General features: G+C 35.1%; 1 protein-coding gene across 2 annotated transcripts; it reads right to left on the reverse strand.

Moving 5' to 3' along the window:
• Positions 1 to 6,442: 6,442 nt before the first annotated feature.
• Positions 6,443 to 13,674, reverse strand: LOC137717773 (ubiquitin carboxyl-terminal hydrolase 16). Of its 2 annotated transcripts, none has more exons than XM_068457254.2 (11): positions 12,980 to 13,674; positions 10,339 to 11,800; positions 10,157 to 10,245; positions 9,631 to 9,716; positions 9,358 to 9,520; positions 9,125 to 9,245; positions 8,857 to 9,014; positions 8,171 to 8,255; positions 7,872 to 8,084; positions 7,275 to 7,336; positions 6,443 to 7,170 (listed from the first exon to the last, which is right to left on the reverse strand). In XM_068457254.2, exons 1-11 carry the CDS (start codon positions 13,267 to 13,269, stop codon positions 6,519 to 6,521), a joined length of 3,381 nt encoding a protein of 1,126 aa, XP_068313355.2. In that variant the 5' UTR covers positions 13,270 to 13,674; the 3' UTR covers positions 6,443 to 6,518. The 2 variants fall into 2 exon arrangements, with proteins under 2 accessions (XP_068313355.2, XP_068313354.2); XM_068457253.2 differs by having other exon boundaries at positions 10,157 to 10,248.
• Positions 13,675 to 14,130: the final 456 nt, after the last annotated feature.

Genomic DNA, 14,130 nt, shown 5'->3' on the forward strand with positions numbered 1-14,130 from the left:
TTATTGAAAAAATTTGTTTAGTAAAGATTTTGAATATTAAAATTTGGGTTTCAAAAGATAAGAGAAAGTTATTAGATTAATATTTTAAAGTAGTTTGGGCAACAAATTTTTAAGATAGTCTAAAAGCGTCAAATAAGTTAACAAATAACAATTAAAAAAAAAAATTTGCTAACTCGTTTGAAAATGCTCTAAAACCTCTAACGAAACCAAATCATGTTTAGTTTGGTCAGTTTGGGTCCAAGCCCGTTATTTCTTTTTCTTCTGCATTTTTTTTCTAATTGCTTAGTCATTGCAGAGCCTGCTAAAACCTCCTTTTTATTTTAGTTATAACAAACCAAAATTTGCAATGAAATAAAAATAAAATGTGGCGACTAGCCTGAGTAAAAGATGTTGATCTATTTCTTTTTGCTAATTGTATTTTAATTTTTTTTAGCTGATTAGGACTTATTTGATTGGATTACCACAGTGCATGCAGTTCCAACAATTGTTAACAAATGTTACTTGGTACACGTGGCCTCATATAAAATTCCATCTTATTACATAGAATTTATTAAAAAAATTTATTTATTACAAAGAATGTAGTAAAAATTTCATTTTCTTATTGCAGAGAATGTATTATATTGTTGTTAATTCATAATAAAATGAATAGCGTAAACTGTTAATTTAGTTACTGAATTATCACTTTAGTGAAAATTAGGTCTTTAAACTACTTTTTCAGAAAAAATCAGTCCTTAAATTAAAAAAATATGTCAATTACATCTCTAACATTATATTCAAAGCTACTATATTCAATTTTCCATTAACTTAAGTCACATTACTTGCATGTGATACACATAGAGGGTAGATTGATAGTTTTTCCATAAAGAAATAGTGTATAGAGTTAACTTTGGAGGGTAAATTGGTAGTTTTTCATAAGAAATAGTGTAAAAAATGGAAGGTAAATTAGACGTTAGATTCGCAACCTAATGAAATGTTAAGGGTTTATAAGCGAGAAAATAACGGTATTACACTCTAAAGTATGTCAAGTGACTTAAGTTGATAAAAAAATTGATAAAATAGCTTTAAATATAATAATATGGATGATATTAGCAATTTTTAATGACTTTAAAAACTTATTTTACTGAAAAAATAAATCAAAGATCTAATTTTTATTGAAATGATAATTCAAATATTAAATCGGCATTTCGTTCAAATAAATATAAATTCCATATTCCGCTGCACCGACAATATAATATGCACGTGGTATTTTAGTCATTGTACTTCAATATGTATATTCAAATTCCTCATCGGGTCGGGAGCATACATAAACACGGGTCAAAGGGTGACCCTACTATGAATGGGATAATAAATTATGCCTTTGACTGGCCTTGTCAAAGAAAAAGAAAAATGAGTCGTTGAATGGATTCATAAAGAAGTTAATCTTTTATTATAAAATTGGGATAATATTTTATTCATAAATTATGCCTTTGACGGTCCTTAATTAATAATATTTTTTTATTGAAACTTTTGTGGATTTCAGTTTTTGATCGAAACTCTTGACATTAATGTAATAATGTATTTTTATGTAAGTTATTATAATTTTAAATTAAAAAAAATTAGTTATTTATATTAATGAGATTTTTTAAATAAAATCCACAATTTATGGGATAAAAAAATATTATAGATAAATTATACTCTCCAATAGATTATACATATACATGGATACGTTCATCAAAACTAAACAAAAAATTATTGCACCAAAACATGGGTACATTTTTCACTATATATATATATATTAGGCTTAATAACATTATTAAATTTCTTCTATTAAACTTGGCATGGATACATTCTCAAATCAACCAAATAGAATGTATCCATATAAGTTTAAAAAATGGAATAGAAAAAAGATTGAATGAATTTTATATGAACAAATAGGTTCAATTTATATTAAAAAAAGGTACACTTTACAGATAACAATTTGGTATATGAATGGGTACACATAAGATTAAAAAATTGATTTTTTTTTTTATGAAATTTTGAAATTTAAAAAAAAACTAATGTGTACAAATTTATTCTAATTTTATTTTTTATATTTTGAAAATTAATTAGGAGTTTAATAAGGATGTGAGTATTAAAACCCTAAATCAATTATTAATTTTTATTTTAAAAAATTATGTAACTGACATGTAATTCATTGATACATTAATACTAGGAACTTTGATCAAAATCTAAAAAGTGATAACGTCTCAATCAATGAACATTAGAAACTAGGAACCAAATACTAATTTTTCCTAAAATTAAACGGTAATACAGTGAGTGCTTTAACTTATTTTTAAGTTCATGCAAGATCATTCCTTTCATTTATGTGAGATTTATTTTCAGCATTCCCTCTCACATATAGCTAATTTTCAAGTCTAACACGTAGACATTATAAATTGGATGACGTGAAGCACATGTAGACGTTAGGTTTCACACATGGGACAACATGTTCTGATGTCATAAAAAAGTTAAAATTCTACCATAAAACTAATTAAAAAGTAACTCAACTTATAAATTCATACAAGGCCTTTCATTCCATCAACGAGAGATACATTAACTCTCAAGAGATGCAATGCGTGGCGAGGTTGATGAAAAGCATGAGCTAGCATACGGAAAGAGATCGTCAGACAGCAATCTTTCAGCCGAAAAGAAAAATGAGAACATTGTTGATGCTTTCTTGGACATCGCCGTAACACAAGGGATACTTGCGGTGTGTACGGCTGTTTAACTTTTTTCGTGACTTTCAGTTTCCGTGGAAAAGCTAAACCGTGTACATATCCACATATATTCAGGCGCGGTGCCTGCATGCATGCATGCATGGATGCTTGCTATATGCTTTGCCCATGAAATTTGGTTGCATGCACGACTCTTCAACTGAATTCTTTTTTAAGCTGGATATTAACAAACAATACCCTTCTCAAGTAATTTATATGTAATTAATTAGATTGATTCTTCCAACAATATACCGCCCAGTATCAAATTATCAAATATCGATCGGGACTTTATATCCACTCGTACGTACTTTGTTTCTGGAAAAAAAAGGCAAATGGAATTCAAAATCAAGCTGAAATACAAAAGTCTCTAAATTGTTGGAATATAATTATGATGATGTTGGTTTTACTATATGTGTATTTGATGTATGGAGGTGCATTATAAGATTGATATATGGATATACGTATAATCAACGGGTGTGATAAGATGTATGACTAAGGTGGGTTGTAGGGGTGTAGTCCGGGAAGGTTTTTTGTGAACCCATGCTTTAATTGTTTGAATCCACCATTAAATTCATATCTCTGCAATTTCCTTACTTTCTATTGAGATTTTTCAATAAGTGCCACCTTTGGTATGATCTTAATCTCTTTATTTACTTATTCTTGGTTTAATTAGTAGGTTAATTATTTATCTGGTCATTGAATTTGTCAGTTAGGGTTACGATTTTGAGAATAGTTTATATATATTCTACTGTTGTTGTTTCATGTTGATTATTATATTTATATAGGCAGAAAAATGAAGATATGATTTTATGGTACTAATTTCAGCTAGCCCACCGAAGAAAAAAAATCCTGGCTCCGCCCTTGGTCTTATCATGAAAAGATAGATTATTTAGAAAAATCTCACAACTCTCATGAAAGAGTATCTATAAAAGTATAGTTCGTTCCTCCAGACAAATCATTCAAATGTGAAATCTATTCCTCTTATTCCCTTTGGTCTGCTATTTATCCCTTGATATTACTGCATAGTAATTAATAGTCTAACAACATTAAGAATTAGATCTTGTTATTGCCTAAAGAGCGTCCTAAATAAAATCAAGCAACTCTTTGGCGAGAGAATTAGTAATGCGATCGATTTGATATTTTATGCTTTTAAAGAACTGAGAGTAGTACTCCAAACTATGTAGAAAATAATAAAACACACCTATCCATGTTCAACTGGGAACTAAGTTCGAGCCGATGAGCACACATTAATTTCAACTTGACAAAAGAATTTGAACGATTCCACTCTTATCTATCCCCAACCAAAAACCACCAAATCCAAGTGGTTTAAACGTAGGCCAAATTCAAGACGACGGGCTCCACCCAAACAAGTGGATGGGATTAGGGCATGGGTTTGGTGCAACTTGGCATGACGGTCAAAAGGCTGTCATCATTGGTGCTGACAGCGCTTTTGGTTTGATCTTTGAATTTGAAACTTAAAGAAGAAAGAACTTATATGACATCGGTATATTGTTATATCACAGCATCATTTTGTGCAAGTAAAATAAAATTTATGTAAGCTTTCGTTCATTATTTCAATTTTATTAACACGAAATATCATGTGAGATTTTATCCTTGCCGTATAAGTTATTCTGAATCTCAACTTGGAGAGGATGATATGGATTATGGACCAAGGTCTGTAAGTATGCATATGGGCTACGTTTGTAGCGTGTGGGCCGTTTATTTGGAGTGATTCGATTCGGTTTGTCTTCCTTCAACGTTCAAATTCCCCGCCAACGATCACGTGCCGTGAGTAATAGTTGACTTTCCGGTCAACATTTATATGGCCCAACTCACTTTTACTAAAATCCGACAACCTCCACTTTCTTTTTCTATTTTTGGTTGGCCTTCACTCTTGACTACTTTTTTTTTTCTTTCTATTTTTGGTTCGCCTTCAATCTTGACTCAATTGCAGATTAGCCTTTTTTTCGGGGTGACGTTCGCACTACGAATGTTTGTTTGGGAACATTCACACTTTGTAACACATGTTCTATTTTAACTGGATAATATTTGCCACAAAAGTCCCACCCGAAGTTTTTCTCCCAAGGTTATACTCATTACTTAGGGGTGGATTTTTTTGCCAAATTGGCGTATCAACCATGTCATACCGCTTTTCTGCCAAATTTTTTATGTCAATTGGTAATGATACGGTATTGTATCGTACTGAAATTTCTTGATACGGTATTAGTAATGGATACCATTACCATGGTATTATAGTACCGTAAAATTTAATATAATATATAATTTATAAATTATATAATATATAATCATATAACACATATTTATAATATATATATTTATAATATTCCAATAATTTGAAAATAAAACCCTACTTATTAGCATTGGTGTTGGTGACTTTGATCTCTTGAGTTGGTGGAAATCAAACACAATAAAGTTCCCAATTCTTTCACAAATAGCTAAGGATATATTTGCAATCCCCACTTTTACTGTTGCTAGTGAAAATGCATTTAGCCTAGGGAGGAGGGTTGTGGACCCTTTTAGGGCATCATTGACTCCTAAAATGGTAGAAACACTAGTGTGTAATAGTGATTGGCTTAGGGCGGATGAAGTAAACTTCTACAAGGAACCAACGAGAGATATGCGTCAATTTTACAAAGAAATGGAAGAAGTGGAAACAAGTATGATATGTTTTAATTTTTTTGGTAAATTTGTCATTAAATGGTTTTCAAATTTAATTCTTCTTGCTACTAATATGTTTTCCTTGCTTGTAATGTAGTCTTGACACAAGCTCAATCTTCTACAAATTCAATGCCTTCTCCAAAAGCTTTGGCATCTCAAGCTTGAAGGATTGATGAATGAATTTTACTTTTTGAAGTTTAGTTCCAATTTTCATTTGGTTTGAAACTTTAGCTTCTATTTGGATTGTTAACTTCTATTTGTTTTGGTTCATAACTTCTATTTGGATTGTAGGCTTAATTTTCATCATGAATCTTGATGCATATCATTTGAATTATTGTGTGTGTGAATTGTGAATGATGAATGATAAATGAATTTAGGCTACAATGTATGAGATAAAGGTATAAGAAAAAAAAAAAAGAAAAAAAAGTTTTTCCCTTGAAGTGAGTTACAAAAACAAAAATAGATTTTGTCCCAAAACAAAGTGACAATTACTATTATCATACCATGTCAACCAAATTATTTGGTAATACCAAACTTCGGTATACTGAAAGTTTGATACGAAAATTGGTACGAGATTTTTAGTACGATAGTTGTACTTGACCCACCCCTACTTGTACCTGCCTTGTTTTTGTTTGATGTTGTATGTTGTTATCATGTGTCATGTGACATATGATGAGTTAGTCATATTTAGGTATCAAACTCTCCATACACGAAAATCAGACCTTGAAATCTTCTATTTAGTTTTCGTCCGGTTGCACTATTTCCTATTTGCATTACAAGAGAGGCTTTTACTCAAACGCTGAACGAATTCCGCCATCTTTTGTTAACTTCAACACAAATTTTGATCCCCATAAACTAAAATTACGATATGAACGAAGCAATGACTTCTACTTCTCTTACCTGTAGTCGCCTACGCACAATTAAACATTGTGAAACTCATTTGCATCAACGGCTAAAAGTTCACACTCACGCACCATATCTTCGTCGAAGCTTTAAGATGGTTGTGTTAATAACATTAGACTTGAACAGGGTAACCGGAAAAAAGGCCACGGCCTCCATCTCTTTTATTTACCGCTTTCGAACATAAAATATACGAGAATCAAATGTTTACCGTTCTTTCTCTACTATTGATTTTCTAAATTTTACATCCCCTAAAGAGTCGGGTCCTAATCTCTCCGTGCCGGTTTCCCTATTTCTACTACTACTACTTGCTAACTTTCTACATTGTTTAGTGGTGTCAGAGTGCAAAAAAGTAACCGTCGCTGCGCCAAACGAATCTACTGGCTTGCTACTCCCAATAGTTTCAGGGGAAACTGAAGCATACCTGTTCGAATCAGAGAGGGGTGAATGCTTAGTACTCGAGGGTGAGGAAGAGGATGTGGAAGAAGTGTCGGAATCCGAAAAATTTCTCCAGGATCTACTCCAACCACGCCCTGAATGACCAAATATGTAATCGGACAAGTCATCGGTGCTGGTAGACAAACGAGTACTACCAGTACTATAAGAACTTTCGTCGGAGTTGTTGCTGATAAGGGAAGAATTGTCACTTGATGAGTCCTCTTCCAAAATCCTTCGCAGCTCCTCTGGTGGATATGCATTGGGTACAGAATGGTCAACACCCGAATGTGTGGAGAGTCTGGAGACAGATTTGGGTTTCAAGTTGGTAGCCTTTCCACCGATCCAAGAAGGAATGGCTCGATGTTTGGGATCATTAGATATAATTCTGTTCCTTATCAATCTCGGGGCCCTTGGCAAGCATCTGCAAGGTAGTTCAGTCAAAAGCCCAAAAAACAGCGACGAAAGGAACTATACGAGAGAAAGATAGGAGGGAGAAGAGCAAACAAAACAGAAGAGATCCATCACCTTGAATAAAGAAGCATGTAAGCGCCTTTCGTCAAGACCTTTTCAAGTTCCACAGGGGTTACCTGCCCAACCAAAGCCAACACATTATCAGTTAAAAAGTCCTAGGATATGAAAGTACAACAACATTCTGGTTATGCATGAAAATAAATAAGCAAGACACTGGAGACTAAAATATAAGGCATCGCTGAAAGGTCCAGTATAGAAATTCAAGTTGTAATTCTTAAAAGGGTTGGATGCTACCTAATAATGCATCATATCATCACAATTGGAGGTAAAACAAAATTTCATCAGTGACAAACATAGTTAATATAAATCCCTGTAGTTGTAGAGAAACAAATCTTCGGGTGACGTGGAAGGAGGTTGACCATTTGTGGGACAGTTCATTTTTTGTCATCCTTGTGGGCTTCGGTTTCTTGTTTTACATGTAGACTAAATGAAGTTTGAAGGAGAAACCTTGTTCATTGCGTTGTATTTTCCTTCAGGTAACCCATTGACTTACAGTAGACACTAGATAGCTAAAAGCAAAAGCTAAATAACAAAAAAGTAAAGAGTAAAGTTGCAACCCATATTAAAGAAATAACTTCGTAAAAAACATACCGTGCTGTCATCAACCTTGAACCACTTGTTGTGGGAATTCCTGACATAGCACACGTAGTGACCAGAAAATGCTGCATTCATGATATCTAAGTGCACAACCACCCCGTAAAGTCTGTATATAGGCGATTTATCACTTGTACCACTCATAAAAGGTGCCAAGTCCAGGATCTCAGGAAACCGGATAGGCTTATTGATCTTCCCAAACTTACCAGACTGTTTACAGGAAAGCACATCAGATAAAAGAAAAGGAATCTACAAAAACCCGAGACTGAAAACACGTCCTTCAATAACTCAATTACCTGAAAACGCTTTAGTGCAATTGTAAGGATATTTGGAGCTTCCAGTATTGTCAACTTCTTTTTGGCCTTCTCATAAGATTTGCAACTGATTGACATGATATTGAAATGCACCAACAAAATTAGTGCATCTTAGCCAACAATTCCATAAAATTAGAAAAACTTAAATGTATTTATTTTTTATTTATAGTTGTTCAAACTCTGAGGGCAGATCAATGAGTAACCATCCATAAGCAGACTACAAAAGGGGGAAAAGAGGAGGAATACAATAACAACTCCAGATAAAAAAAAAAAACTACATCCCATATAATTTGATAACAATCGGACAAAAAAACTAACCTTGGTAACGTCCAGAACTAAAATTGTAATAAGAACTTCATTTTTTCGTGTACCTTTCACTCTAAACCAAACCTCGGCGAATAATCAAGCCAAAGAGAAGAAAATAATAGTAGGATTCAATTTTGTATATAGAACAGAGAGTTTGAAGCCCTAGTTTGATGCCCTATAGCCCATAATATCTAATCAGAATGTGAAATTAATATAGTATTCATCGCATTGCCAAAATGGTTCACCAAGTTATAATTCATTGCCCTAAAAGTTGATTAAGAAAACATAATGTTTGCTGTAACCAGAATTAATAGATGTTCAAACATATTTATAGAAGAAAAGGGAAAAAAAGGACAACTAACCTGCTACATTGGTATTTGTTCTCCCCATCCAAGGTCTCAGTACCTGTAAATCGACGAAGAGCCTCTTCCAGGGTTCCTATATCACCCTCAATCTCTACAGTAAGATCCATCATTCTTTCCTGCCGCTCAGACTTGCCTTGGCACTTTGTGCATTTTATCTGCAACACAAAATCAAATTTATACATTCTATTAGGAAAATTATTATCCAAGCTCAGACAAGATAACACAAACTTGGTTGTATAAAACTTATAATAACAGTAATACATACCTTTGATCGAAGGTAGCCTCCAAATGTAAGGCCTATTAAAGTTGTTTCTTCGTTCAAAGAGTGCGAAGAATTAACCCCAGTTTCCGTAAGGCAAACAGATTGCATCATGTCAATTGCATACCTGTCAATTTAACTTATCAAGTCAATAAAAGGTTTTTCCAGAAGAACAGTAATAGTGTTACTAATGCATAGAATAGTATGTTAGGCTCCAAAGATGTACAGAGTTGGCACACCTTAGAAATTCATGGGCATCTTCTTCTCTCCCATTACCAAGTTGACTTCCAATTTTTCTTAACTGGGAAAGGATTCCCATAGGAGGCAGAGGAGAGTTCCCTTCCTTTGCCATCAAAACTAGACTTTCAAACTCACACATGAAACACCATCCCTTCTTTACACCTGACCCATTAAAATCTCATCAATAAACTGTGCAGAATACAAGACCTACTGACTGTACCAAACAAGTACTTGCTAGGAATCCAAAGGGGAGAGCATGTTCGAAAGCTTACAAGCTTTAGAATGGAGTCCTTGAAGCAAATAAGCAGTCAGAGGTGGAGTAAATGACAAGCACTGTAGCACTGCATTGGCATAACAGCTGCAGAATAAAAATAGAGAATATGTTAAAAACAGAATGACCACACTTCTGATAAAAAAACTCAAAGCTTGATCTATCAAATCTGTTATAAAATGAAACGAGCAACAACATATAATAAAGTTTTATGCACATAATAATTGAAGCAAATTCAGTTAAACAGTGTAATAATCGTGTCCTCACATCAAGGTCATTTTCCATTTCTGGTTTAGAAGACTGAAAGATGGAATTGCACCATATATGTGGAACTGGGTAATACTGACTATGTAAAGCAACAAGTCGCAACATGCAAGTTCACCTTACCAAGAAGACATAGTAACTAAAAGCAAGGTTACAGCTGCAAGACTTTCTGAAGATCTAATCCGATTCACATGACTAATTGATTCTATGCAATTATTTTTCTTCCAAACACGACCACATGAACAGGTACCATATGATGTTACCTGTTACCGCAATTTATAAGGCCAGAAGGGCGCAATTCCACCTTGTTCCAATTGTAAAGCTTGACGAATAATTCATAAGAAAAGAGTTCCTGCTGAAACAAATACAGATGATCAATTTACAATTATTTCTAGCCAGTTAAAATCTTAAGAAATAGGCACTACAAAACAGTAGAAGGTCAAACCTTCTCGCTATATTTTCCTGCAATCTCACTCCCAACTCCCAAAGGATAGTGCTTTGGTATTTTGGATCCTCGAAACTGATCGAAAACCTTAAATACAGAGGTTTTCAAGCCATTCCTATCATTTGAAAGATTTGTGGCTTGAGATGAAACAGTATCACTAGCCTCAACACAGTCCACTTTTCCAGATTTTACACGTGGAAGTGCACCTCCAACAGCAGATGCAAGGCGAGCATCAGAAACACTGGGTGATGGAGTTCCAGTTTCCCTAGACTTTAAAACATCAGAAGTTCTGCTGCAGTTCTTAACAGCATGACCTGACCTTTCTGAACTTGTGGATAGCACTCTACTAGAGTTCAGAGCATCTGTGCTTTTTGAAACTCTTTCAGTGCCAAGAGATCTTTGAACTGAAGGCGAGGAGGATGACATAGACTTAATTTCTCTGAACTTCAAGGCATGTGAATTACTGCTAGATTCATTATCCTCTTTTTTCAACCCTTTACTGTTCCGTGATGGGGAATTCTTGACCTTAACAGCATCTCCACTAATCTTTTCTGATAAATCTGCTCCATGAGTAGACTTACTGAGCTCTGAAGAATCTAGAAGATCATCACCTAACCTCGTGCCCCTTGACTTGGAGCCTAGCCTATGAAGGGGAGGTGCAGTACTTCCAGACAAGTTGAATGAAAAATGTAAGGAATCTCCAGAATCAGATATCTTTGTATTACTGGCTACACTGGAATTGGACACTTGGGCATCACTCTTGGACCCTATGGAATCAAGAGTGTTCCCCCAGAAATCAGAGGAAGGTGTACAAGACTCAGCAACTGGACACTCACTCATGCCACTGTCGTTCAAACCTGAAGAAAAATTTGATCTCTGCACATTTTCTTCATCATTTATACTAGGTTTAACCTGATTCAACTTACTTAACTTAGCAAAACCATCAACAGAATCAACCAAGCTAGCAAACTTTGGAGATGATGGCTTAGATTGATCGATGTTGTTAACATTAAAGGGAATCTGCTGGATGTCAAAGGCATCATTAGCAGATGGTTGTCCATCTGATCTGTCAGGTTCAAATGAACTAACACTCCCACTGACAGAAACATCGTCCGAAGATTCAGTACTGCTGGCAGAAGTAGAAAATCCAGAAAACGAGGTAGCTGCTGAGTCAGACGTACAATTTGTTCCTTTCCTCTCGGCGAGAAATTCATCTTCACTATCATCATCCCTTATACATTCAACATCGGGAAAGCAATGAGGATTAGGCAATGCAGGTTCCTCAGAAGATTTTTCAACAGACTGCCTACTTTGAAACTTGTCGGTATTAGTTTCAAGGTCTTCTTTGGTTACCTTCAGACCAGAATCACTTCCCACATCGATATTCTGGTGAACTATGGTAGAAGGACGGCACTCTTCCTTGTGACCTTGTCGCCAGTGAACAATTTGACACTTCCCAGAACTGAAACATGTAATTAGATGTAATGTCCATGAAAATAAATACCATACCAATTACAGATGCCCGCATTAAATGAATAAAACTATAATTCCACAAAGTTTTTAATTTCTTATCAAAGTTTATAGGGGTTGGCTACAGCCACCTACAAGGATTTTTATTTCATCATTCAGCATTATCAAACATATTATAGTGGCAACAGCTATTTAAAATTTTAACAAACTAACTACGGCATTTAGCCAATCTTTTACCATTTTTCCTTTCAGACAAGTAGCACAATCTCGGTTATGCCATGTGGTACTTCTTGAAAATAAGCATATACAAAAACAACAAAAAACGATCTACAAATGGCTGTTAATCATCGTTAGTTCGCAGATGTCGTAACATCTTAACAAACAATTCCCATAACATTTGTAAACACTCACGGGAGATTCTGTAATATCAAAAACAACATAAAAATCATCAAATTCGTTCCCCCGTCTGCGTCAAATACAGGTTTTCGAGTTTTAGCTTCTTCAACATATTCAGGAAATAAAATCAGATTAATTACCAAAAAAAACCACCCCTGATCTAATGTTCAGCAAAAGGGAAAATAAGAGGGGGTATTCAATTGGGATTTTGAGGGATTTTAATTCTTTTAATGAATTTAGGGGTATTCAATCAGGATTTTAAGTGATTCATTGAAATTCAATGTGTATTCAATCAGAATTTTAAGATAGTTTATTAAAATCCTTAGAGATATTCAATTAGAATTTTAAAGATGTTTATAACATTCCAGGTGTATTCAATTAGAATTAGAATTTAAAGAATTTGGAAAACCTGAGGAATTAGAAGGAATTGGAGAGATTTTGTAGTGTATTTTAAGCATCCACAAATCTCACCTCTCCCCATGAGATTTCGAGGGAATTGAATCAAAATTTACATAAAATCTCTACAAATCAGTTAAACTCCATAAAAATCCATAGATTTATAAATCCATTAAAATCTCTCAAATTTCCAATTAAATACACCCACGTAAATAATTAATTGACTGGCTTTCACATTGAAATTTCCCAAAAAAAATACATAATACACTCAACATGCAATGTAATCAACAATCACAAATTACCACCCAAAACGCACAATTTGGAAACAAAATCACAGAAAATAGAATTAAATTTCAATATAATATATCAGAAAACTTACCAGTAGCGAACCGCTTTGCAGCGGGCGCAGCGCGTGGTGGTGGGGCAGTAACAAACAACGCAATAAGGACCCTTAATCTCAGCCACCGAAGCGGCGCCGTACCCAGCCGTGACCTCGAACTCAGCTCTAGCAGCTTCCTCCTTGGCCAAGACCAAAAGTCTCCTGATCTCCTCCCTCCTGGCGTTAGCGAGGCGCCATTTTCTCCGAACCACGAAGAATCCGATCACCGGCGCCAGAAAACAAGCCACCAGCACGAGGCTCCGAAACCCTAGATCCCCAGCCACATGCATTTATCCCCCACCCAAAAACTCACGCTTCCAAACAGACCCAAAAACATAGATTTAGTAATTACCAACGGCGACGCCTGCGGCGGCGGTTGTGGTGGTGATTGAAGAGACGGACGATCACAGCGTCCAAATTGGGCCACGGGCGAAACCGACGGTTGCTAACGATGGCGGAAATCGGAAAGATGAAACGAAACTGCGAGGAAATGGGAATTCAGGTGGGAAAGGAGAACGCGTTTGGTTGCTTGGAGACAGTGTGAATTTTGGGATTTTTAGCGACGGTTTTTTTTTTATTCGGACAAAAAATTGGGGGAAAAATCGGTTCAGATTTTACTTTTAGGGCTCGTTCGTAAGGGAGCCAGAAATAGAGTTGTGAGAAATATTCGGGGAAAAAGTAAATTAAATTAAATTACAATTCAAAGAATATAATTTTCTATTTAATTTTTTAAATTTTGTTTTGTACGTTGAGAAAATATTTAATTTGGTTGGAAACAGAAAAATATTAAATTCGGAAAATTGACGGTCGGGGGTAAGGAATTTTGCAGCAGGGCATCGAGAAGCGTGAATTCTTCGCTCTAACAATATTCGGTTCGACCGCCGGTCCGGTTCAGTTTCCGGTTTGATTTGATTTGACGGATACGGAATTGGACGGTTGCATGGAGTCGCTTGCGTGTGGAGAATCAAAGACTCAAAGGTAGTGCGAGCGTGGGGAAAGTGATGGGGAGGAGATCCAACGGTGGTGATTGATTGGCCGCTGGAGGATGATGGTTCCCTCACCGTTTTGGATGTTTGCCTGTATATAGTGAGTAGGAATCCACTAGGGATTAGGCAATTCAATGGTAATTGTCTTTCCCTAGGTAGACGTTG

The sequence above is a fragment of the Pyrus communis genome, chromosome 8 (assembly GCF_041283825.1).
Source record: "Pyrus communis isolate YQ-2024b chromosome 8, ASM4128382v1, whole genome shotgun sequence".
Classification (NCBI taxonomy): Eukaryota; Viridiplantae; Streptophyta; class Magnoliopsida; order Rosales; family Rosaceae; genus Pyrus; species Pyrus communis.

Excerpts from the sequence above, each read along its gene's own strand:
- LOC137717773 (XM_068457253.2), bottom strand. The coding sequence starts at position 13,269 with ATGCATGTGGCTGGGGATCTAGGGTTTCGGAGCCTCGTGCTGGTGGCT. Across the intron at positions 9,521-9,630 it reads AGGACTCCATTCTAAAGCTT|GTGTAAAGAAGGGATGGTGT; the intron begins GTAAGCTTTCGA and ends TTAATGGGTCAG. Across the intron at positions 7,171-7,274 it reads TACATGCTTCTTTATTCAAG|ATGCTTGCCAAGGGCCCCGA; the intron begins GTGATGGATCTC and ends ACTACCTTGCAG.